Source organism: Pseudorasbora parva, chromosome 17 (assembly GCF_024679245.1).
Source record: "Pseudorasbora parva isolate DD20220531a chromosome 17, ASM2467924v1, whole genome shotgun sequence".
In the NCBI taxonomy this organism is placed as follows: Eukaryota; Metazoa; Chordata; class Actinopteri; order Cypriniformes; family Gobionidae; genus Pseudorasbora; species Pseudorasbora parva.
In genome coordinates this window covers 44,560,427-44,583,559 of record NC_090188.1, presented here as the reverse complement: position 1 = coordinate 44,583,559, position 23,133 = coordinate 44,560,427, and the positions used below count along the sequence as shown (strand labels likewise).

The 23,133-nt window shown below is 38.8% G+C and overlaps 1 protein-coding gene across 2 annotated transcripts in view; it reads right to left on the bottom strand.

The window, feature by feature from the left end:
* The window catches only part of ppp4r3b (protein phosphatase 4, regulatory subunit 3B), a 33,866-nt gene extending 11,554 nt beyond the window's left edge, over positions 1-22,312 (bottom strand). Inside the window, exons 1-14 of one of the 2 annotated variants that reach the window (XM_067422631.1) lie at positions 21,676-22,312; positions 21,535-21,590; positions 21,341-21,439; positions 18,969-19,592; positions 16,378-16,455; positions 16,178-16,294; positions 11,155-11,271; positions 7,050-7,181; positions 5,195-5,251; positions 5,016-5,112; positions 4,886-4,927; positions 3,542-3,700; positions 2,505-2,674; positions 53-192 (exon numbers count right to left, since the gene is read on the bottom strand). In XM_067422631.1, coding sequence (XP_067278732.1) covers positions 53-192; positions 2,505-2,674; positions 3,542-3,700; positions 4,886-4,927; positions 5,016-5,112; positions 5,195-5,251; positions 7,050-7,181; positions 11,155-11,271; positions 16,178-16,294; positions 16,378-16,455; positions 18,969-19,592; positions 21,341-21,439; positions 21,535-21,590; positions 21,676-21,823 — 2,036 coding nt within the window. In that variant the 5' untranslated portion in view covers positions 21,824-22,312. The remainder of the gene's footprint in view (positions 1-52; positions 193-2,504; positions 2,675-3,541; positions 3,701-4,885; positions 4,928-5,015; positions 5,113-5,194; positions 5,252-7,049; positions 7,182-11,154; positions 11,272-16,177; positions 16,295-16,377; positions 16,456-18,968; positions 19,593-21,340; positions 21,440-21,534; positions 21,591-21,675) is intronic. The other variant, XM_067422632.1, reaches the window with a different exon arrangement.
* Positions 22,313-23,133: the final 821 nt, after the last annotated feature.

Below are 23,133 nucleotides of genomic sequence, written 5' to 3'. Positions count from 1 at the left end.
TGAACTAACCCTTTAAAGTGCCAGATGTAATATAGTGTAGGAGTGTGTGTACCTGCTGAGGCCTCGGCTCTGCCGCTCCTTCTCCTGCTCGTATCGGCCCTTCAGGCCCTTGAAGGTCTGCACATACTCGATGGACTCCAGCGCGGTGGAGAAGTTATCCACGATGTGTGCGATGAGGGACCGGATGTCCTCCTGAAGACCAAAGCACAGCGGTCAGGACAGCTGGACCATACGCACAAAACTTGATCTCCATAAAAAATGCTCATATCAGTCGATAATCAATAAATGTCAAATATTCCTTTCAAATTTAAAGGGATAGTTCCCCAGTAATGAGCCTGTCCAATTCTAGGAGAGCAAAACAAACAAACATGCTTAGACAACACACACACACACCCTGCTGCTCATGACCACACACTGATATCTGAAGACACAACGCCATCAGTTTGTGTGAGGAATCGAGCCGTATTCATGTCATTTTTTACCTCGAATACAACGCTATATCCAACACCCCACACGCGCTTCACTTCTGGCGTTGGTGTAAACTAATGAAAATGACATGAATACGGCTCGATTCCTCACACAAACTGATGGCGTTGTGTCTTCAGATATCAGTGTGTGGTCATGAGCAGCAGAGTGTGTGTGTGTGTGTGTGTGTGTGTTGTCTAAGCATGTTTGTTTTGCTCTCCTAGAATTGTTCCCCATTCACATCATTATATGACCGACACACAGCAGCAGTTGAGTTAAATCTTCATTAGTGTTCTCCTGAAGAAACACACACACCTACATGTGGATGCCCTGGGGGTCAGCAGATCAACATCAGGCTCATTTATGGGGGAACTATCCCTTTAAGGGCAGGATTTTGCTCCCAAGTGAAAGTTGTAGAAACCAGGCTACGGGAAACTACCCTTTATTCAGAATATAACACTGTTAATTTAACAAATAATTTGTTTGTTAAAATTGGTATCGGCCCCAAAAAATCATATCGGTGCATCCCTGGTATTAATAATATCACGCTTTGTCTCATAAATGCACATTTGACAGTGAGTTGACAGTAGCTTGAGTTAGGAGGATGCAGATGTAAATGTATGTTTGTTAAAGGAACTGTATGTCAGAAATGTATTTAACACTCTACGGATCTTAGGGACAAAACTGTCCAAAAGCATTTTTTTATTTATTTTTAAAAATACTTCCCTTAATCTGAGTGGTACAAGATTTGGCTACTTTTTCTAAGTTTGTCACCTGAACATAAAAAAAAATACATTGACTTGATTTTACAATGTTAAGTGGTTGAAAAAAAAAAACTCCTTAATTGGGCCTTCGTGGACAAAAATGTCCACCCATAGGAATTAATGGGAATTTAATAGATTTCAGAGCTTTTTCATTTTTATTTGTCCAAAAAAAAAAAAAAAATCCAACACAATGATGATCATACATACACAGAAATGAAGGTGTGAGTCTGTACAACATTCTGAATGTGGCAAACACTCACACATGCATGCACACACACACACACACACACACACGATCTCCTACTTTGTCATTTTCTTATTGCATGGTTAGATTTTTCTAAGCATGTTTTGGCATATTTTTATAGTCTAAAACAACAAAAAAAAAATTTTTTTTTTTAATTTACAATTTTAACTTGTGATAAAATGTAAAATTTAAGAGGTTAAATTCATTAAAACATTGGTTTATAGAGTTCAGCCTTCATGCAGCTATGCATATTGCAGCCATTGGGTACTATTATTGCCATCTAGTGGCTACTGAAAATTATTAATTTTATACCAACATAGGTCACCAGATGTCACCAAAGTCATCACATTTTTAGGGTTTGGCTCTCTGAACATACTGGAATTGTTTGTTTCACTAAAATTAAGTTACTAATAAATATATAAAAATAAATATATAAAATAGATATGTTTTACATAAAAATGGTACTTTTAGTGGTAAATAAATTAAAAAATAAAAAAAAATAAAAAAAACTGCATCAATGGATAGTTTTTATATTATTGAAGATATTGATATATCAATTACTTAAAAACATTTTTTGAGGTCACACCTCAGACCCCCGTGGACAAAAGTGTCCACTAAGGACCAATTAAGGGCAGTTAAGTGAAGGTCTTTTGGCCCTGATACGTCTCTAGATATTAATAAATCATGTTAATTTTAAACTCTTCTATCTCTGCCAGCAGTAGTCCGGCAGGATATTGTCATTATAAAGTTGTTGTTGCAGCTCAGCTGATGTTGATGATGTCATGTTGTGTTTTGGCCTAAAGCTCCGCCCTCCATCTATCAACCAATCAGGAGCCAGTAGTGTTTGGGGTTGCCAGATCTGCAGATCTACAAACGTTCTGCTGATCCTGCAGACAATCTGACAACCTCGAGTCAGGGGGAGGGGGATACACCTGCAGTACCAGTTTTGGCCACAATCTTACACACACTTCCTTTAACAACACACATGGCCATCTGTGAGGCTGTAAGCACGTGTGTGTCTGCTGTCTTACCACTCTGATGAACTCGAAGAGCTCGATGATGGCTGAGTTCAGCAGGTTGTATCTGGTGCCGTTGTCCAGCAGGGCGTTGATGACCGGCTCGAACAGGTTCCCCTTCATGATGTAGCGGTTGTAGTACTCGTCCTTCAGCCCGATGATCCTCCGCATGAAGCGCAGAGCACCTGTCAATCACAGCCCTCATCAGCAACCAGCACCAGCATATAATAATCCAAACGCAGAATAAAGGCCTGTTGAGTTGGTTAGTCGCACTGCAGAAAATGCTCTTCTTACTCACTAAATGTCTTGTTTCTAGTCTAAATATCTAAATATTCTTAAATCAAGATGCATTTTACTTGTTTTCTTAAAAATCGAATCAAAATGAGTTTTGCTTAAAACAGGCAAAATGATCTTCCTGCTTCTGATTGAAATCTTGTTTCTTGTTTCCGTCCCAATCAGAAATAATATTATTTTTTTCTCACCCCATTGGTAGATCATTTTGCCGGTTTTAAGCAAAAATTCACTTCATTTAGATTTTATTCACACAACAAAACAAGAAAAAACATCTTATGTTGTTTAGTTTTCTAGTAAATGCATTTTGATTTAAGAATATTTAGATATTTGGACTGGAAACACAAATAATACTAAATAAGAAGAGCATATTTTGCAGTGTGCCGGTTATGGTGAAGGGGCGGGGCATTTCCCAAACACCAATCACAACACACCGCTCCAGCCGACCAATCAGAGCACAGTGTGTTTTAGAAGGAGGAGCTTCACAGAGACAGGAACTAAACAGAGTTACTGACAGACTGGGAAGAGAGGAGCCGCAACAATGGAGAATATGAGGAATAATCAACATTCAAGCAGGAAACCTGCTCTAGTAGAGCCAGAAAACACAAAATCATGACACGGGCCCTCTCTGGCACACACACACGTTGGTCTATGTGGTTTACAGGGACTCTCCATAGGCGTAATGGTTTTCTATCCTCTTATACTTCCCCTGCCCCTAAACCTACCCATCACACACACACACACACACACACGGGACTCACAGAGGGCCAGGAAGGTGTGTCTGGAGTTCATGAGCGTCAGCACTCTCCTCAGCAGGTCTTTGGTCATGATGTAGTTCTTGATGTGGTACGTGTGGTGCTCAACGCAGAACGTCAGCAGCTCCAGAATCAGGGCCAGAAGCTGCGCCGTCTGGAAGTTATCTGAGACACACACACACACCGTCAGCACAGCACACGCGTGAGGTGTCGTGTGTGAGCTCAGGCTAGGGCTGGGCGGTATATCGTGGATGTACAATATAATATATTTTTTAGAGCCGATACGGAATGAGGCAATGCCGTTTATATCGATATACAGCAGAACGATACGAGCGCATCTGAAGAACAGCGGAGGATGAGCTGATGCTGGGGCAGTGCATGATGCAGCTCATCCTCAACATGACACGCTTTATATTAAGGGCTTCACATTAACCGGATAGGGTAGATATAGCTAACCTGAAGTTTAAAGCAGCTTGCCCTGTCAGACGCTCTGAGATTAGGCTACTTCTGCTGACTGTCGGATTCATATTTGCACTGTTTAATGCATTTGAGATGGGATGCTCCATCTGAAAACATTAGGGAGTCCATGAACATGTCTATTGTACTGTCCGGAGAGGACGAGCCTTCTAGAAGGGAATCTCCGCTAAACTTCAGGCTTCCGTCAACGAGCCAAACAGACGGAGCGAGGCAGAGGAGGGACGCACGTTTCTATAATATATGTTGTTGGACAATAAATGTGCCATATGTGGAATTTTAAACCTATAAGTATATTTTCTGAAAGTAACCATTATAATGGGGTAATTTATATAAATATAGACTAATATTGGACCGACTCTTTCCAACTGCTTTAATTGTCCTAGTTTTTATTTAAATTCTTACACATGGTATTCTTATTTCTTATGCACATGTTATCACTGTTTTAATTAGCTTCTTGGTTAAGCACTTTGACTTGCCATTGTGTACAACATGTGCTATACAGATAAACTTGCCTAATATGCTTTTGTTTTATTTTCATTTTTAGTTTAGTGAATTTAAAAACAAAATCATTCATTTTGTTTTTAGATTATAAACCCCAGTTTGCACATATTGCATAGCCTCCATTACATTCCCTGTATTTGTTTATAGTCTTCAATATCAGCATTGTTTTTAGGACATCACTGGGCAGGATGGGAAATACAATTATAAAATATATATTTTTTTTATACAGATTTTTTCTCTTCTTCATCCAAAAAGAAAAACGTAGAGAATACCAGGATGTATACTGCGCATCGCCATTCAACCCAAAAATACCAAGTTATGATTTTTTGGCCATATGGCCCAGCCCTAGCTGTGGCCGGAGCTGGCATGTACCTGGACACACGGGGTTTCCTCGAGCCGCTCCCTCGCTCGAATCTGTGGAAAACAGACCACATGTGGATATCAGAGGAAGGCCATGCGGTGCGAGTCCTGTAGCTCTGCGGATAATAGCTCAGTGTCTCACCTTGGTCCTCCTCGGCTGTATTGGCCAGCAGCGGAGCGGTCAGCACATGCATGCAGTACTTGTAGAAGAAACTCAGAAACTCGCTCTTCTCCGCTTTCTGCGCACACACACACACACACCAGTGAAGATGTTGGTCTGCTCGTCCGAACACATGAAGAGTGTGAACAAACTCGAGTCACCTTCACTGGTTTCTGGAGTCCCAGAAGCAAAATTGACGACAGTCTTGATTTTACATGCTTAAAACATAAAACAAGTGTTGAAGTGACTCATATTTCTGATACGATGTGATGTAATAACTGGCCTGAGAGCTGCACTCGTTCACACATGATGCTGTGATGATATGAGTTTATCAGGGCTCCGGACTGAGACCAAACGGTGGCATTTTAAGACCTTTTATCCTGCTTTTGTGAGCAAAAACTATTAAAAAAAATTAACAACTTTATGCAACAATTTTATACTGTAGAACCACCACATGGCATTGAGGGAGAAATAGTCGGATATTCACCTCAGGTTTAAACCTTTTAAGAGTGAAACTCAAGCACTTTTATTCTGAAGACACACTATAACCAGTGGATGGCAGCAGAGGAGCGCTTATGGGCTTATGAGCTATTCCCACTCCTTGAACGTGATGACGACTGATTTCTGTTAGATAGAGCCAACGCACTTCACTGCTGTTTATACTTGCTAAATGTCACAGGACACTAATTAAAGAAACGGCGTGTAATGGTGTCCCATTTCTTAGGGGGATATTTTCAGGGGTATAAAATAGAATTGGGATTGGGCCAAAGTCTCATGAAAAACAGAATGTTTTCTTCAGATTGTGGCAGAATGAGCCAGAAAGCGAGAGCAGAGCTGCTGTAATAATCACTGGAGCTGTCATCAGTTCAGTCTGAGACTACAGAAGAACAACGGCACATTAAAAAGAGCAGAAGATTCACATTTTCCATATTAAATTATGTTTTTGCACATTACTGGTGATAATAAAAGAAATTGTTATCTGCATATCAACTCAATCTCAGAGCTTCACTTTTATAAAGGTGTGTCCAATAGCCAGTAAAATGATTAATAACTGCACTTGTCAACAAAACAATCTTTAAATTAGGTTAAGGTCATGATGAATGTTCGCCCGGCACCGCTGCTGTCTAATGTTAAGGCCTTTCACACTGGACGCGACTTCGACACGTGAATAGTTTGCGCGATGGTTTTATGTTTTGATCAGCTGTTTGTGTAATGAGCACTTCCACACCGAACACGAATGTGCTGCGGCGGAAAAAGGACATGTATTTTTTTCGTTCCGATGTCAATTTTTTTTACTCTAGTGGCGACAAAAACAGCTTCAACCAATCACACACAAGGACACAAAGGTGAGGAAATGTCCAGTGATGTCAGAGCTATTCACTGAACATTAGCCTTTGCCAGGTGTGGCGTTTCTCAGGAGATTACAGCTGTAGGTCGAGTTAAAGCTGCAGTGTGTTTACAGACAGCAATAACTTAACCTTTTATAAATCGTTGATTTTTTTCTCTAAATCTTGTGTCCGCTATTAAGGAAAGTGAACGTGTTGCCATCAGTTCATCTGTGGGACTTAAATGTTTACAATGTGACTGAACTGGAAACAGCTACTGTGGATTGATTGGATCCTGAAGTGTGTGTTAGTCTCATCGGCTGCGCTGCCGTCTCTGGAGCAGCTCCTCAAATTGTCCCAGACTTTTGAAAGTAAGTGCAGCAGTGCCATTTTAGCCCAAAACCACCTTTTCAGTCTTTTAAATAAAATGTAAAGCTCTACTTTACTGGATGACGAAGTGTTTTGGAACGTTGGATCTCTGAAACGTCGCAAATTCGTGTCGCGGCTGATGTGAATTCGCTTCGCACGCGTCCGGTGTAAAAAGGCCCTAAGTCTGGAGCCCTGTTTATACATTATGAACATTATTTGGAAATGTTATGCACTCTTTTTAGCAGACAGTCATGATAAACATGAAGTGACGAAGGCTCAGCCAATCAGAATGCATGTTTCGGAGTGTGTGTGTAAGACTTACGCTGGCCGGGGCGAGCATGTTTTCGGGGTCGATGAGGGTCCGCAGAAGCCCCATCAGCTGCACCGCACCACCCAGCTCAGGGTCCGAGTCGCAGATCATCTGCTTAATCACCACGTTAATCAGCAGCACGTCCTGGAGACACACACACACACACACACACACACACACACAGGTCACCACACCTCCATATGGAACCCCTCACCCCCAGTGCCATTCTCTAATGTAAGAGAGTACCGTATATTCCTGAATATAAGACAACCCTCCCCATTTAATGCCTTAATTTTTGGGGAATAAATCTGGTTTTCAACAGAAAATAATTTAAGTAGAATTCTACTGATAATTCATTGTAAAAACATTCTAACACCATGCATTAAATATTTGGATTAATTTGTCACATAATAAAGTGCACTCTTTCAGTTCAGAGATGAATGAATTAGGCCATTTTCACACCTGAAAGTCCGCACCAAGGCAGACGCAAGGGTTCTCCCGACGATCGAGCAAGAAAATGTAATCGAATGCCCATCCCTAATTACTATATCTGCAGCAGCAACTATACTCGAGGCTAGTTCAAATTCACCAAATGAACGTCCTTTGTGCAAACATTTTATCGGCGCCGACAGGAAAGTAGAAGACTATTAGAATACTTTAGCCATTAAACAATGTATTATCTTTTATAGTTATGTTTAAATATTATAATGTTATTATTAAATTTCATATTGGCTTTACTGATTATGAAACGCGCACAGATGTGCAATACATGTCAAAGACATCGGGTCAGAATGATTTTGACCACTTCATTAAGTTTTGTTTTGTAGAAAGCGTTGCAAATTGTATCTTAATTTTAATAAATGTTTCATAATTTGACTAGATTTAATAAATAATATAGCAGACAAACCGTGACGGAGTGATCATTTGCGTTGCACATGACCTGGAGCGGTCTCATTAATAAAGCGAAATATACTCGTCTCACAGACATGAGAGGGATATATAAGCCTGAGACAAGTATATTTGGCTTTATTAATGAGACCGCTCCAGGTCATGTGCAACGCAAATGATCGCTCCGTCCAAACAAGGTAGGTGTGAAAACAACCTTAGTGACAAAAAGGAATGACCTTTTCACAAAAATACAATAATTCTGTAGGCCTATGTATGTATGTAATTGTGGTACTATGAAGATAGACAATAAGCATGTGCTTTTTATCAAACACATCTGACATTAAAGTCTTGAAACAAACCGAACTGTGGAGGAGCAATAAGAACAGTAGTGCAAATGGGCCTTTATGCTGCACACAAACTAATTCCTAGCACTGTCAGTAATTACGCAGGCTGTGGTGTTGGCGCCCTCTCCTGTTTCCTCTGCTTTCTCTCTGGGATATCACAAATATAAGACCACCCCCCATTTTTCAGCCTATTTTTAGCACACAAACCTCATCTTATATTCGGGTATATACAGCATTAGTGACACTTCAGAGATTGAGAACACAATTTCCAACAGATCTCATCACTATTTCATTTATAAAAACATAGCTTTAAGAAATCTTCTTGTGAAAGTGATTCTATGATTAAAATGAGCAAATCTCTGCCGATGTGCTCATAAACATCAGCTTAACTCAGATGAGAGTGATGCTCACAGCCAATGATGATATCTGCTCTGGGTTTGAGCTCAAACTCACTTCATCTGGTCAGTTTCTCAGAACATACCACCAAGGTTATTTTCGTAAACGAAAACTGAAACTAAGACTAAAACTATTGGTCAAAAAACATTTTCGTAAACTGAAATAAAATTTAAAAATCTGAATAAATAAAAAACTAAAACTAAACGAAACTAACTACTCTTACTAAAAAACTAACTGAAATAAAATAATAATTAGCAAAAATAAATATTCGTTTTCGTTGTTAATAAGCTTTCTTTAATGTGGTGGAAAATCTGACTGTGGCGGTTGAGGGAGTGTCTATTGCGCAACTGCGCGTGAGTGAGCTGAGGAGATTAACCGCTGTCCTGTGACGGACGCGTGCAGACAGGCAACACATCGCCAGTCCTAAACGGCAGTTCACAAAGAATCAATGCGTCCGTGGCAGTGAAAGGGGAAATAACACAAGGTAATGAGATGCACGTTGAACTTCTTTTAAGCTCACTGTTTTAGAATGCCGTTTCTTACGTGACGAGAGACGCAGGCGCAAAAGTCAGCAACTATATTAGCAAAAAACGTTACTAGCCTACTGTGCGTTTGAGATTTCATGTTTGCATAATATTGACAGGCTCAAAGGTGTTATCATAATCATTTACTACTAATAATATTATTATCTGTGTGGAGACATTTCCCCACAAAGTAGGGAATGCCAGGACACACACACACACAGGTTTGTTTCAGAATATAAGTGAGGACATTGCGTGGACTTCCATTGATTTTATATCAGGTTAATGATATTTTATATCTCCTAACTCAATTCCTATCCCTAAACCTACCCATCCCAAGAACGTGCAAAACAATAGATTTAAATTAAAACATGTTTTGGCCGATTTATAAGCCTTTTTAACTAGTGAGGAACAGTCAAATGTCCTTACTAGTCAGTTATCATAATATTTTACTAGATAAGTGAGGACATTGGTCCCCTTTACAATTATAGCACAACAAACACACACACACACACACACACACACGCACGCACACACACATGTCTGGTGCGCTATCTTTGTGGGGACTTGCCATATAGACGGTTTTTATACCATACAAACCATATTTTCTATCCCCCTACACTGCCCCTAAACCTACCCATCACAGGAAACTTTCTACATTTTTTTCAAAAGAACTCATTATGTATGATTTATAAGCTTTTGTACCCATGGGGACCTCAATTTAGGTCCCCACGGTGACACGAGTCTGTGTGCATTCAGTTTGAAGTCCTCACCAGGCTAGAAAAACATGTACACACACACACACACACACACACACACACACACAGAGCAAAACAGTGTGTAGACACTGCTAGCCTACATTGTACTACTGAAGAAATTAAAATAAGCTTTTAATTGTTTAACAATATTTCATCTGTTATGAGTGAGTTTGTCTGGAATTTATAATTTTTACTTTTATATTTTACGTTGCATCTATTTTGTTCTTTAAGATAGACCCTGTAAAGGTCATAGTTTGACTCAAGCTTTTTTGCTCAAAGGTGAAGACCCAACTTTATGCATGTTTTGTAAGACTGTCCTGGGTTTAAACAATCATGCTTGTTTATCAAGTTATTTCACTTACGGATGTTTAGTAAGATTAAACTCTAATCTGTTAATTAAACTTTGCTGAAATTAAAAACCTTGATTTGGTCTCTACACTTCATTATGGTAACTCTGCTAAACTATAATTACTAAAACTAAAACTGAAACTAAATAAATAAAAACTAAATAGAAATGTATTTGCAAAATAAAAACTAAACTAAAACTAGCAAAACCATTTGTAAAACTAACTAAAACTAAACTGAAATTTGTAGCAAAATTGAAAACGATAATAAAATAAAAACTAATTTAAAAAAGCAAAACTATAATAACCTTGCATACCACTTCATTCTGCATGTCATTAATCTGCCCAGATTTAGAGATGGTTTGAAATCATAGTGGAAAACAAAACTTTTTTTTACAGTGCATGCAATTTACTTTTGCAATGAATATCTGTCTTTTTGTTTTAAAGTTTGTTTTAATTCTTCTGGCCTCTGCTTTAATGATGAAACGTGACTCTCGTTGATCTTCTGAACACAAATGAAGATATTTGTAATGAAATGGACAGATTTCTGTCCTCCATTGACAGTCTAAGCAACTTCCACTGCCGCTTCAGAAGCTCATAAAGAGAAACTGATCAGTACGGACAAATGAAGACTTTAAGACCTGTGGAAACCCAGCACACACACACATCAGACTGCTTTAATCAGAAGTATTGAAGCTTACTGTGATTATTGGATGGCGGGGGCTGAAATAATGTTTAGTGAAGATTTGCTCAACTGAAAGAATCCGTATGGGTTCATCAAATGTGGATATTTCTGAGCCCTGTATAATAATGGCCCGCGTATGACCCAGATTTGTGAGTCCTGAGCTCTGATTGGTCATACTCACGTCGTCGGCCTGCTGCGGCTCCTGCATGACGAACTCGCGCACCATGGACGGACTGAACTCCACCAGGTAGGAGAAGATATCTGTGGCCGCCGCCTTCACCTGCAGGTCCTCCATGCCCTGCCAAACACACACTCATGATGAGCACACACTCCAGAGGACAACACACTCATGATGAGGACAAGACACTTATGATGATTGATGCTCTATTATGATGATAGATGCACTTTTATGATGATAGATGCACTATTATGATGGACAGATGCACTATTATTATGATAGATGCACTGTTATGATGGACAGATGCACTATTATGATGGACAGATGCACTATTATGATGGACAGATGCACTATTATGATGGACAGATGCACTTTTATGATGATAGATGCACTTTTATGATGATAGATGCACTTTTATGATGATAGATGCACTGTTATGATGGACAGATGCACTATTATGATGGACAGATGCACTATTATGATGATAGATGCACTTTTATGATGGACAGATGCACTATTATGATGGATGGATGCACTTTTATGATGGATGGATGCACTTTTATGATGGATGGATGCACTTTTATGATGGATGGATGCACTTTTATGATGGATGGATGCACTTTTATGATGGATGGATGCACTATTATGATGGATGGATGCACTTTTATGATGGATGGATGCACTTTTATGACTATAGATGCACTTTTATGATGGACAGATGCACTATTATGATGGATGGATGCACTTTTATGATGGATGGATGCACTATTATGATGGACAAATGCACTATTATGATGGATAGATGCACTATTATGATGGATAGAAGCACTATTATGATGGATAGAAGCACTTTTATGATGATAGATGCACTTTTATGATGATAGATGCACTGTTATGATGGACAGATGCACTATTATGATGGATAGATGCACTATTATGATGGACAGATGCACTATTATGATGGACAGATGCACTATTATGATGGATGGATGCACTTTTATGATGGATGGATGCACTTTTATGATGGATAGATGCACTATTATGATGGATGGATGCACTTTTATGATGGATGGATGCACTTTTATGATGGATGGATGCACTTTTATGACTATAGATGCACTTTTATGATGGACAGATGCACTATTATGATGGATGGATGCACTTTTATGATGGATGGATGCACTATTATGATGGACAGATGCACTATTATGATGGACAGATGCACTATTATGATGGATGGATGCATTTTTATGATGATTGATGCACTATTATGATGATAGATGCACTTTTATGATGGATAGATGCACTATTATGATGGATGGATGCACTTTTATGATGGATAGATGCACTTTTATGATTATAGATGCACTTTTATGATGATAGATGCACTATTATGATGATAGATGCACTATTATGATGATAGATGCACTTTTATGATGGACAGATGCACTTTTAAAATGGACAGATGCACTATTATGATGGATAGATTCACTATTATGATGGACAAATGCACTATTATGATGGATAGAAGCACTATTATGATGGACAGATGCACTATTATGATGGATAGATTCACTATTATGATGGACAGATGCACTATTATGATGGATAGATTCACTATTATGATGGACAAATGCACTATTATGATGATAGATGCACTTTTATGATGGACAGATGCACTTTTAAAATGGACAGATGCACTATTATGATGGATAGATTCACTATTATGATGGACAAATGCACTATTATGATGGACAGATGCACTATTATGATGGATAGATTCACTATTATGATGGATAGATACACTTTTATGATGGATAGATGCACTATTATGATGGATAGATGCACTTTTATGATGGACAGATGCACTTTTATGATGATAGATGCACTTTTATGATGGATAGATGCACTTTTATGATGGATAGATGCACTTTTATGATTATAGATGCACTTTTATGATGGATGGATGCACTATTATGATGGACAGATGCACTATTATGATGATAGATGCACTGTTATGATGGATAGATGCACTTTTATGATGGATAGATGCACTTTTATGATTATAGATGCACTTTTATGATGGATAGATGCACTTTTATGATGGATAGATGCACTTTTATGATGGATAGATGCACTATTATGATGGATAGATGCACTATGATGATGATAGATGCACTATTATGATGGATAGATGCACTTTTATGATGGATAGATGCACTATTATGATGATAGATGCACTTTTATGATAGATGCACTATTATGATGGATAGATGCACTATTATGATGGATGGATGCACTTTTATGATGGATGGATGCACTATTATGATGGACAGATGCACTATTATGATGATAGATGCACTATTATGATGATAGGTGCACTTTTATGATGGACAGATGCACTTTTATGATGATAGATGCACTTTTATGATGATAGATGCACTATTATGATGATAGATGCACTTTTATGATGGACAGATGCACTATTATGATGGATGGATGCACTTTTATGATGGATGGATGCACTTTTATGACTATAGATGCACTTTTATGATGGACAGATGCACTATTATGATGGATGGATGCACTTTTATGATGGATGGATGCACTATTATGATGGACGGATGCACTATTATGATGGATGGATGCACTATTATGATGGATGGATGCATTTTTATGATGATTGATGCACTATTATGATGATAGATGCACTTTTATGATGGATAGATGCACTATTATGATGGATGGATGCACTTTTATGATGGATAGATGCACTTTTATGATTATAGATGCACTTTTATGATGATAGATGCACTATTATGATGATAGATGCACTATTATGATGGACAGATGCACTATTATGATGGATAGATGCACTATTATGATGGACAGATGCACTATTATGATGGACAGATGCACTTTTATGATGAGAGATGCACTTTTATGATGGATGGATGCATTTTTATGATGATTGATCCACTATTATGATGATAGATGCACTTTTAAGATGGACAGATGCACTTTTATGATGGATAGATGCACTATTATGATGATAGATGCACTATTATGATGGACAGATGCACTATTATGATGGATAGATGCACTTTTATGATGGACAGATGCACTATTATGATGGACAGATGCACTATTATGGACAGATGCACTATTATGATGGATAGATGCACTTTTATGATGGACAGATGCACTATTATGATGGACAGATGCACTATTATGATGGACAGATGCACTATTATGATGGACAGATGCACTATTATGATGGACAGATGCACTATTATGATGGACAGATGCACTATTATGATGGATAGATGCACTATTATGATGGATAGATGCACTATTATGATGGACAGATGCGCTTTTATGATGGATAGATGCGCTATTATGATGGATAGATGCACTATTATGATGGACAGATGCACTTTTATGATGGATAGATGCACTTTTATGATGGACAGATGCACTTTTATGATGGACAGATGCACTTTTATGATGACAGATGCACTTTTATGATGATAGATGCACTATTATGATGGACAGATGCACTATTATGATGGACATATGCACTTTTATGATGGATAGATGCACTATTATGATGGATAGATGCACTATTATGATGGATAGATGCACTATTATGATGGATAGATGCACTTTTATGATGGATAGATGCACTTTTATGATGACAGATGCACTATTATGATGGACAGATGCACTATTATGATGGACAGATGCACTATTATGATGGACAGATGCACTTTTATGATGACAGATGCACTATTATGATGGATAGATGCACTATTATGATGGACAGATGCACTATTATGATGGACAGATGCGCTTTTATGATGGATAGATGCACTTTTATGATGACAGATGCACTATTATGATGGACAGATGCACTATTATGATGGACAGATGCACTATTATGATGGACAGATGCACTATTATGATGGACAGATGCGCTTTTATGATGGATAGATGCGCTATTATGATGGATAGATGCACTATTATGATGGACAGATGCACTTTTATGATGGATAGATGCACTTTTATGATGGACAGATGCACTTTTATGATGACAGATGCACTTTTATGATGATAGATGCACTATTATGATGGATAGATGCACTATTATGATGGACATATGCACTTTTATGATGGATAGATGCACTATTATGATGGATAGATGCACTATTATGATGATAGATGCACTTTTATGATGGACAGATGCACTTTTATGATGACAGATGCACTTTTATGATGATAGATGCACTATTATGATGGATAGATGCACTATTATGATGGACATATGCACTTTTATGATGGATAGATGCACTTTTATGATGGATAGATGCACTATTATGATGATAGATGCACTTTTATGATGGATAGATGCACTATTATGATGGACAAATGCACTTTTATGATGGATAGATGCACTTTTATGATAATAGATTCACTTTTATGATGGATGGATGCACTTTTATGATGGATAGATGCACTTTTATGACGGACAGATGCACTTTTATGATGGATAGATGCACTATTATGATGGACAGATGCACTTTTATGATGGATAGATGCACTATTATGATGGACAAATGCACTTTTATGATGGATAGATGCACTTTTATGATAATAGATTCACTTTTATGATGGATGGATGCACTTTTATGATGGATAGATGCACTTTTATGATGATAGATGCTCTTTTATGATGATAGATGCACTTTTATGATGGATAGATGCACTTTTATGATGATAGATGCTCTTTTATGATGGATAGATGCACTTTTATGATAATAGATTCACTTTTATGATGGATGGATGCACTTTTATGATGGATAGATGCACTTTTATGATGATAGATGCTCTTTTATGATGATAGATGCACTTTTATGATGGATAGATGCACTTTTATGATGATAGATGCACTTTTATGATGGATGGATGGACTTTTATGATGATAGATTCACTTTTATGATGATCGATGCACTCAGCAGTCACTCACCATCACAATCTCCAGTGCAGGAAGGATGCCCAGATTGGCCAGCGTCTTGAAGAACGCGTCTCTGTTCTGTGGCTGCAGAGTTTGTGAGAAAGCACAGAACTCCTTGAAGAAGTTGACCTGCGGAGGAAGAGGAGACAGGCGTGAAAACCTGTGCGTGCGATTGGCGTGTGTGTGTGTGTGTGTGTGTGTGTGTGTAGTACCAGCTCTCTCCTCTTGTCGTCCTCCGTGGATTCATCTGTCAGCTGAGCGAACACCTCTGTCAGGAACTTCTCATCCTCCTGAAACACACACACACACACACACACACACACACACACGAGAGAACAGAGATCATTCACACACACTCATCTAACGTCTTCAAACTTCTACAGCTGACCTCTCTCTGATGACGTAGGCTAGTCTTATCCAATCATTTAATATTACAACACACCCACATTCAGATCCACCTCCGTCTAAATCAACGGATAAACCCTACATTTAACATCACAATATCAGGGCTCGGCCATTGCACTCGAATTTGCGACTATAAACGACTATAAGTGTGTGTGAAGTGTACAATGTGTTTTGGAGCAAGTGTGAAAATAAACACTCCAGCGGATCAGTTTCTTAAATGTAAGATCATAAGATGTCTTGATAACGAGCGTCTTGATCATTTTAAGGCTCTAATATTAGGGGAGGCACACATCCAAACTATTGTAATTCCTACACTGTTCAGCTGATTTGGATGTAAATGCCAAAAAATTTATTGTTTTCTGGGGAAAAATATCAAAATGAGTTTTTGCTTAAAACAGGCAAAATGATCTGCCAATGGAGTGAGAAAAATAATCTTATTTCTGATTGGGACGGAAACAAGAAACAAGACTTCAATCAGAAATCAGATTATTTTCCTCACTCTATTGGCAGATCATTTTGCCTGATTTAAGCAGAAACTCTCTTCATTATGATTTTATTTTCAACAAAACAAGGAAAAATATCTTGTAGTTTTACTGATCTAGTAAATGCATGAACCTAAAACCGTGATACAACCGAACCGTGAGCAATGTGTCCTCTTACACCCCTAGTGTAATGTCTGCGAGGGGTGCCACAAAATGAAGAACATTTCCAAAGGCTGGGAAGCACTGCAGTAGAGTAATGAGATTTAACACAAGCGCTTTTCATTGGTTAAATATTTGTCAAATCCACTGACAGATGTAAAGGGTGACCAATAGCATTGCTTTATTTTTAACAATTAATAATAATGTTCAGTTATAAGTCACTTATTAGTTAATTATGAACTAATCATTTACAAACCGTGATTATACATTCATACATTATTAATAAGTAATATGCTAAAATGTTCTGCTTATTAAGTCATTTATAAATTGTCCCCTTAAAACAAATCAATTGCTGTTCAGTTTTAGATAAATATTCTGTTTTATCAGAGCTGCATTTGTGTGCTTTTGAACACAGACCAGCTTATGCTGATCATTTACTAATGGCCTGATCATAATTAACCATTGGTTATTGAGATGATACTAAAACAATTTTGACAAAAATACTTCAATGATATATGTTATAAATAAAGTATCATCTAATAACGCATCAAACATGCTTTAATTTATTTAATGATTTAATTATTTTAAGATAACAGCACATTTGTCAAATGTTAAAATGCCATTTATTGATGTTATAAAAAAGTCATGATTTGTTAACGATGAGTTAATCATTAACTAATTACTTATAAGTGACTTATAACATTATTGACAGCAATGAAATTAGGGGCTTTAATATAAATATTTGGCAAGAATAGCAAGAGTATATGCTAGTAGGCTAATCTGAGTTTAACCAGGGTAGATCTCGACACACTGACTAATTGAAAAGTAGATCTTTGTTTAAAAAAAGGTTGGGCACCCCTGCCGTAAACAAAGCTCCTCTCCTCATATTCTCGCGCTTCACGGCAGAGCCCACACGGAAGACAAGAACTTGGTGAATAAAGTCGTATTTGCTTTTTTTTGCACACAAACTATTCTGGCCTCTTCATAAATGATTGTAGAGCCGCTGTTGTGAGATGGTTCAGCTGATTTGGATGTAAATGCCCTCAAATTAAAGCTAAATGTCTGCAGTTACGGCACATCTTGTTCATTTCATTTCAAATCCATTGTGGTGGTGTATAGAGCCAAAAAGATTAGAATTGTGTCAATGTCCCAATATTTATAGACCTTCCTGTATGTCGTTTTATGACACCTCATTATTACGACATAAATGAGTGAAAAAATAAATATGTAGGCCTTGTGGCAGCAATGTGTGTTCAGGCTGAAGGTTTGTTTGCAGATAAAAGGGTGTTATATATATGACTGATGGAAATACACTGCAAAAAATGCTTCTTACTCAGTAATTTTGTCTTGTTTCCAGTCTAAATATCTCACAATTCTTAAATCAAGATGCGTTTACTAGATCAGTAAAATTACATAAGATATTTTTTCTTGTTTTGTTGAAAACAAAATCATAATGAAGAGAGTTTTTGCTTAAAACAGGCAAAATAATCTGCCAATGGGGTGAGGAGAAATAATCTTAATTCAAACAGAAAACAAGATTATTTTTCTCACCCCATTGGCAGATTATTTATCTTATTTTAAGCAAAAACTCTCTTCATTTTGAGTTATTTTCCCAAAACAAGTCAATTAGTTTTGCTCGTCTATTATTTACGTTCTTTGACCAGAAACAAGACAAAAATACTAAGTAAGAAGAGCATTTTTGGCAGTGTAATGCATGGTGATAGAGAGTCGTAAGCGTGACAGGAAGTGACCCGCACCTGCAGCATGCTGACGATCTCCACCTTGTTGAAGAAGATGAAGGAGGAGAGCGTGGACAGGAAGTTCTCCTCGAAGACGGAGGGCGTGGGCAGGATGATGTCCTGGATATACTGCACGCGGTAGGTCTGGTGGATCTTCTGCCGCAGCTCTGAGTCCGTGATGGGGATCACCTCCTTAAACTTGGCTGTTTTGGTGAGGAAGTCCCGGTGGCGTTTGGGCTGGAGGAGCGCGGGGTCGTACTCCAGGCAGCCCACCACGTCCATGATGCAGTCGTCGGAGAACAGCACCTCGAACAGCGAGGCCTTGTTGAGGAAGAGCAGGCCCCGCAGGATCTCGTACAGCTGGAGCAGGCCCTGCCGGTGCTCCGAGGCCTCCAGCGAGCGGAAGAGCGTAAGCAGCTTACGGATGTAGCCTGAGCTCAGCAGGGCCAGGGCCAGCTTCTCCCTGCGGATGGGTGAGGACAGCACGGACGTCACCAGCTCCGCTATCTCCTCCAGACGCTCCGGCTCGCAGGGAGGCAGCTCCACCAGCTGAGCCGACTCAGGCATCTCATCGAAACGCTCCTCCTCAGACTCATCTATGGGGTCCTGTGTGATCTCCACCGACGGGTCTTTGCCCTGCACCTGCACAACACACACACACACACACACACACACATATAAATCAACATACACACATCAACACACAGCAAAAAATGCTCTATTTTTCCTTGTTTCCAGTCCAAATATCTAAAAGTTCTTATGTCAAGATGCATTTACTAGATCAGTAAAACAACATAATTTTTCTTGTTTTCTGGGGAAAAATATCAAAATGAGTTTTTGCTTAAAACAGGCAAAATGATCTGCCAATGGGGTGAGAAAAATAATCTTATTTCTGTTTGGGACGGAAACAAGAAACAAGATTTCAATCAGAAATCAGATTATTTTCCTCACTCTATTGGCAGATCATTTTGCCTGATTTAAGCAGAAACTCTCTTCATTATGATTTTATTTTCAACAAAACAAGGAAAAATATCTTGTAGTTTTACTGATCTAGTAAATGCATGAACCTAAAACCGTGATACAACCGAACCGTGAGCAATGTGTCCTCTTACACCCCTAGTGTAATGTCTGCGAGGGGTGCCACAAAATGAAGAACATTTCCAAAGGCTGGGAAGCACTGCAGTAGAGTAATGAGATTTAACACAAGCGCTTTTCATTGGTTAAATATTTGTCAAATCCACTGACAGATGTAAAGGGTGACCAATAGCATTGCTTTATTTTTAACAATTAATAATAATGTTCAGTTATAAGTCACTTATTAGTTAATTATGAACTAATCATTTACAAACCGTGATTATACATTCATACATTATTAATAAGTAATATGCTAAAATGTTCTGCTTATTAAGTCATTTATAAATTGTCCCCTTAAAACAAATCAATTGCTGTTCAGTTTTAGATAAATATTCTGTTTTATCAGAGCTGCATTTGTGTGCTTTTGAACACAGACCAGCTTATGCTGATCATTTACTAATGGCCTGATCATAATTAACCATTGGTTATTGAGATGATACTAAAACAATTTTGACAAAAATACTTCAATGATATATGTTATAAATAAAGTATCATCTAATAACGCATCAAACATGCTTTAATTTATTTAATGATTTAATTATTTTAAGATAACAGCACATTTGTCAAATGTTAAAATGCCATTTATTGATGTTATAAAAAAGTCATGATTTGTTAACGATGAGTTAATCATTAACTAATTACTTATAAGTGACTTATAACATTATTGACAGCAACGAAATTAGGAGCTTTAATATAAATATTTGGCAAGCATAGCAAGAGTATATGCTAGTAGGCTAATCTGAGTTTAACCAGGGTAGATCTCGACACACTGACTAATTGAAAAGTAGATCTTTGTTTAAAAAAAGGTTGGGCACCCCTGCCGTAAACAAAGCTCCTCTCCTCATATTCTCGCGCTTCACGGCAGAGCCCACACAGAAGACAAGAACTTGGTGAATTAAGTCGTATTTGCTTTTTTTTTGCGCACTAACTCTATTCTGGCCTCTTCATCAATGATTGTAGAGCCGCTGTAGTGAGATGGGCTTTGTAACGACGTCTTTAGTGCCTTTATGGGTCTTGAGAGAGGAAATGACATTGGTGTCAATGAAGGCCTTTCTGAGCCATCGGATTTCAACACTAATATCTTCATCTGTGTGTGAAGATGAGCGGAGGTCTGACGGCTGGCCAACCACAGGAGGAATTAATCACAGAGTTTACATTTAGGGCTGAACTAACGCTTTAAGGCTGTATACTCTTCTGCTTTTCGAATGTAGTCGAAGTCTGCGATTTATCGGTCAGAATAAGCGTGAGGAACGAACCTGACAGATCTTCTCCCAGATTTCATCACAGCCGGCTTTCTCCTGGAAACTCAGAGCCAGGTCATAGTTCTCCGCTTCGGACCAGACGATGAGTGTGTCCTGAGGAGAAAAGCATCACAGGTTTCAAACACACTTAACCTGACACTATAATAGCTGAATAATGACACTGCTGATATCTGATGAAGCTGCTGTACCTGCTGTTTCTGATACGCGGTGCTGGTGTTGATCTTGGACTCCAGGAGCAGTGACCCTACACACACACACACACACACACACACTCATGAGATGAGCAGCTCGGGTCCCGTGCCTCCGTCTCTCGGTACCGGAGCTCTTACCGTCGGACTCCGCGGTGACCGTGAGGGATGTCTCCTTCTCCGCCTCCGTGTCCTCGTAGGAGCAGGACACATGTCCCGTGCCCCGGTCCTCCCACTGCCGGTCCTCATTCAGCGTGTACAGCTTCACACGCCGCCGGGTGTCGCTCATCTTCCCCTCGCTGACCCAAACACGGCTCTCCTTATCCGACACTAGCAGCCCTGGCGCATATTTACCTCAGAAAACCTCGGGGAACTAACACTGTCATACACACCGCCGGGCACCGGTCATCCTACCGCACTAAACTCACTTTTACCTCACTAATCCGCGCTGACCTCTGGAAAACACCGTAACGTTATCTGAGAGTCGCCGAACGGCTATAACAACGTTTATTTAGATCTGACCACTCGGTTTAATCTCTCCGATCGTTCATCTTAAGCTCACAAAATCAGTTTACCTGTAGAATTAGCCAAACCTTTCCCCCTCAGACTCCCGCGTGATCAATTTACCGTCTCGTTTAACTGCGTCCGGCTCTCAGCTGCGACGCCGAATGCGCATTAATCTGCTCGGATCGCTTAAATGTTTACGTGAATGTTCGTCTATCCACCGATCGCCGCCATCTTGTGTGTCTTTCACTTCATCGTCGCTCATCTGATGGCGCGGGGTTTCCGCACACGGGCTACGGAAGCCGCGGCTGGACAGGCTCACGCGCAGCCGTATAGCGGTCGCCATGGTTACCACAGTCCCTCAGCAACCGTTGCGTCCCAAAAAACAGATGTTTTGGGATTCATTTAGGGATTTTCCCCCTCAAAATGATGAGTTTATATGTCGGAGTTCTGTCCTTTTCTCTCAATTCTGGGCTCACAACTCACAACGACGAGCAATACCTGAGTCATTATATTTAGGCATACATTTCAGGTCAGCCAAAAAGTCAGAAAATGTGTATTATTTTTCGATCAATCAACTAGGTGGTTGAATAATATATGCCCTCAATGGGCTAAATGAATTATTTGGCAAGCTTAAGCTCTAATTACTTTTTTTTAAATGTTAATGAAAATCAACATTTGATTAATTATTTTGTCAACTGTGTTATGGACAAATGCTGTGTCATAAATCCACAGTATGGTGAATTTTATGTTATTTACCCTTACCAATATTCTCATCACAATACATATCCATATCTATTTTTCTGGCAGTTTAGTTCACATTTAAAAGATTTATGACATAACCACACATAACACAGTTGACAGACCAAGTAAAATATTGACAGGAGTGACACCAATGACAGAAGGAAAAGAGAAAACTCTCTTAAAAATTATAACTTCCTTTTTTAAATCAACAAAAATAAGTACAAGCAATTAACAAAATTTAAGTTAAATTGTCAACCATGTGAATCCCTGTCAACTGTTACAGTTGATGGGTAACACAGTTGACATTTCAGCCATTTTTGGGTCTTGTGTAAACTGCTAGCCGTGGATTAG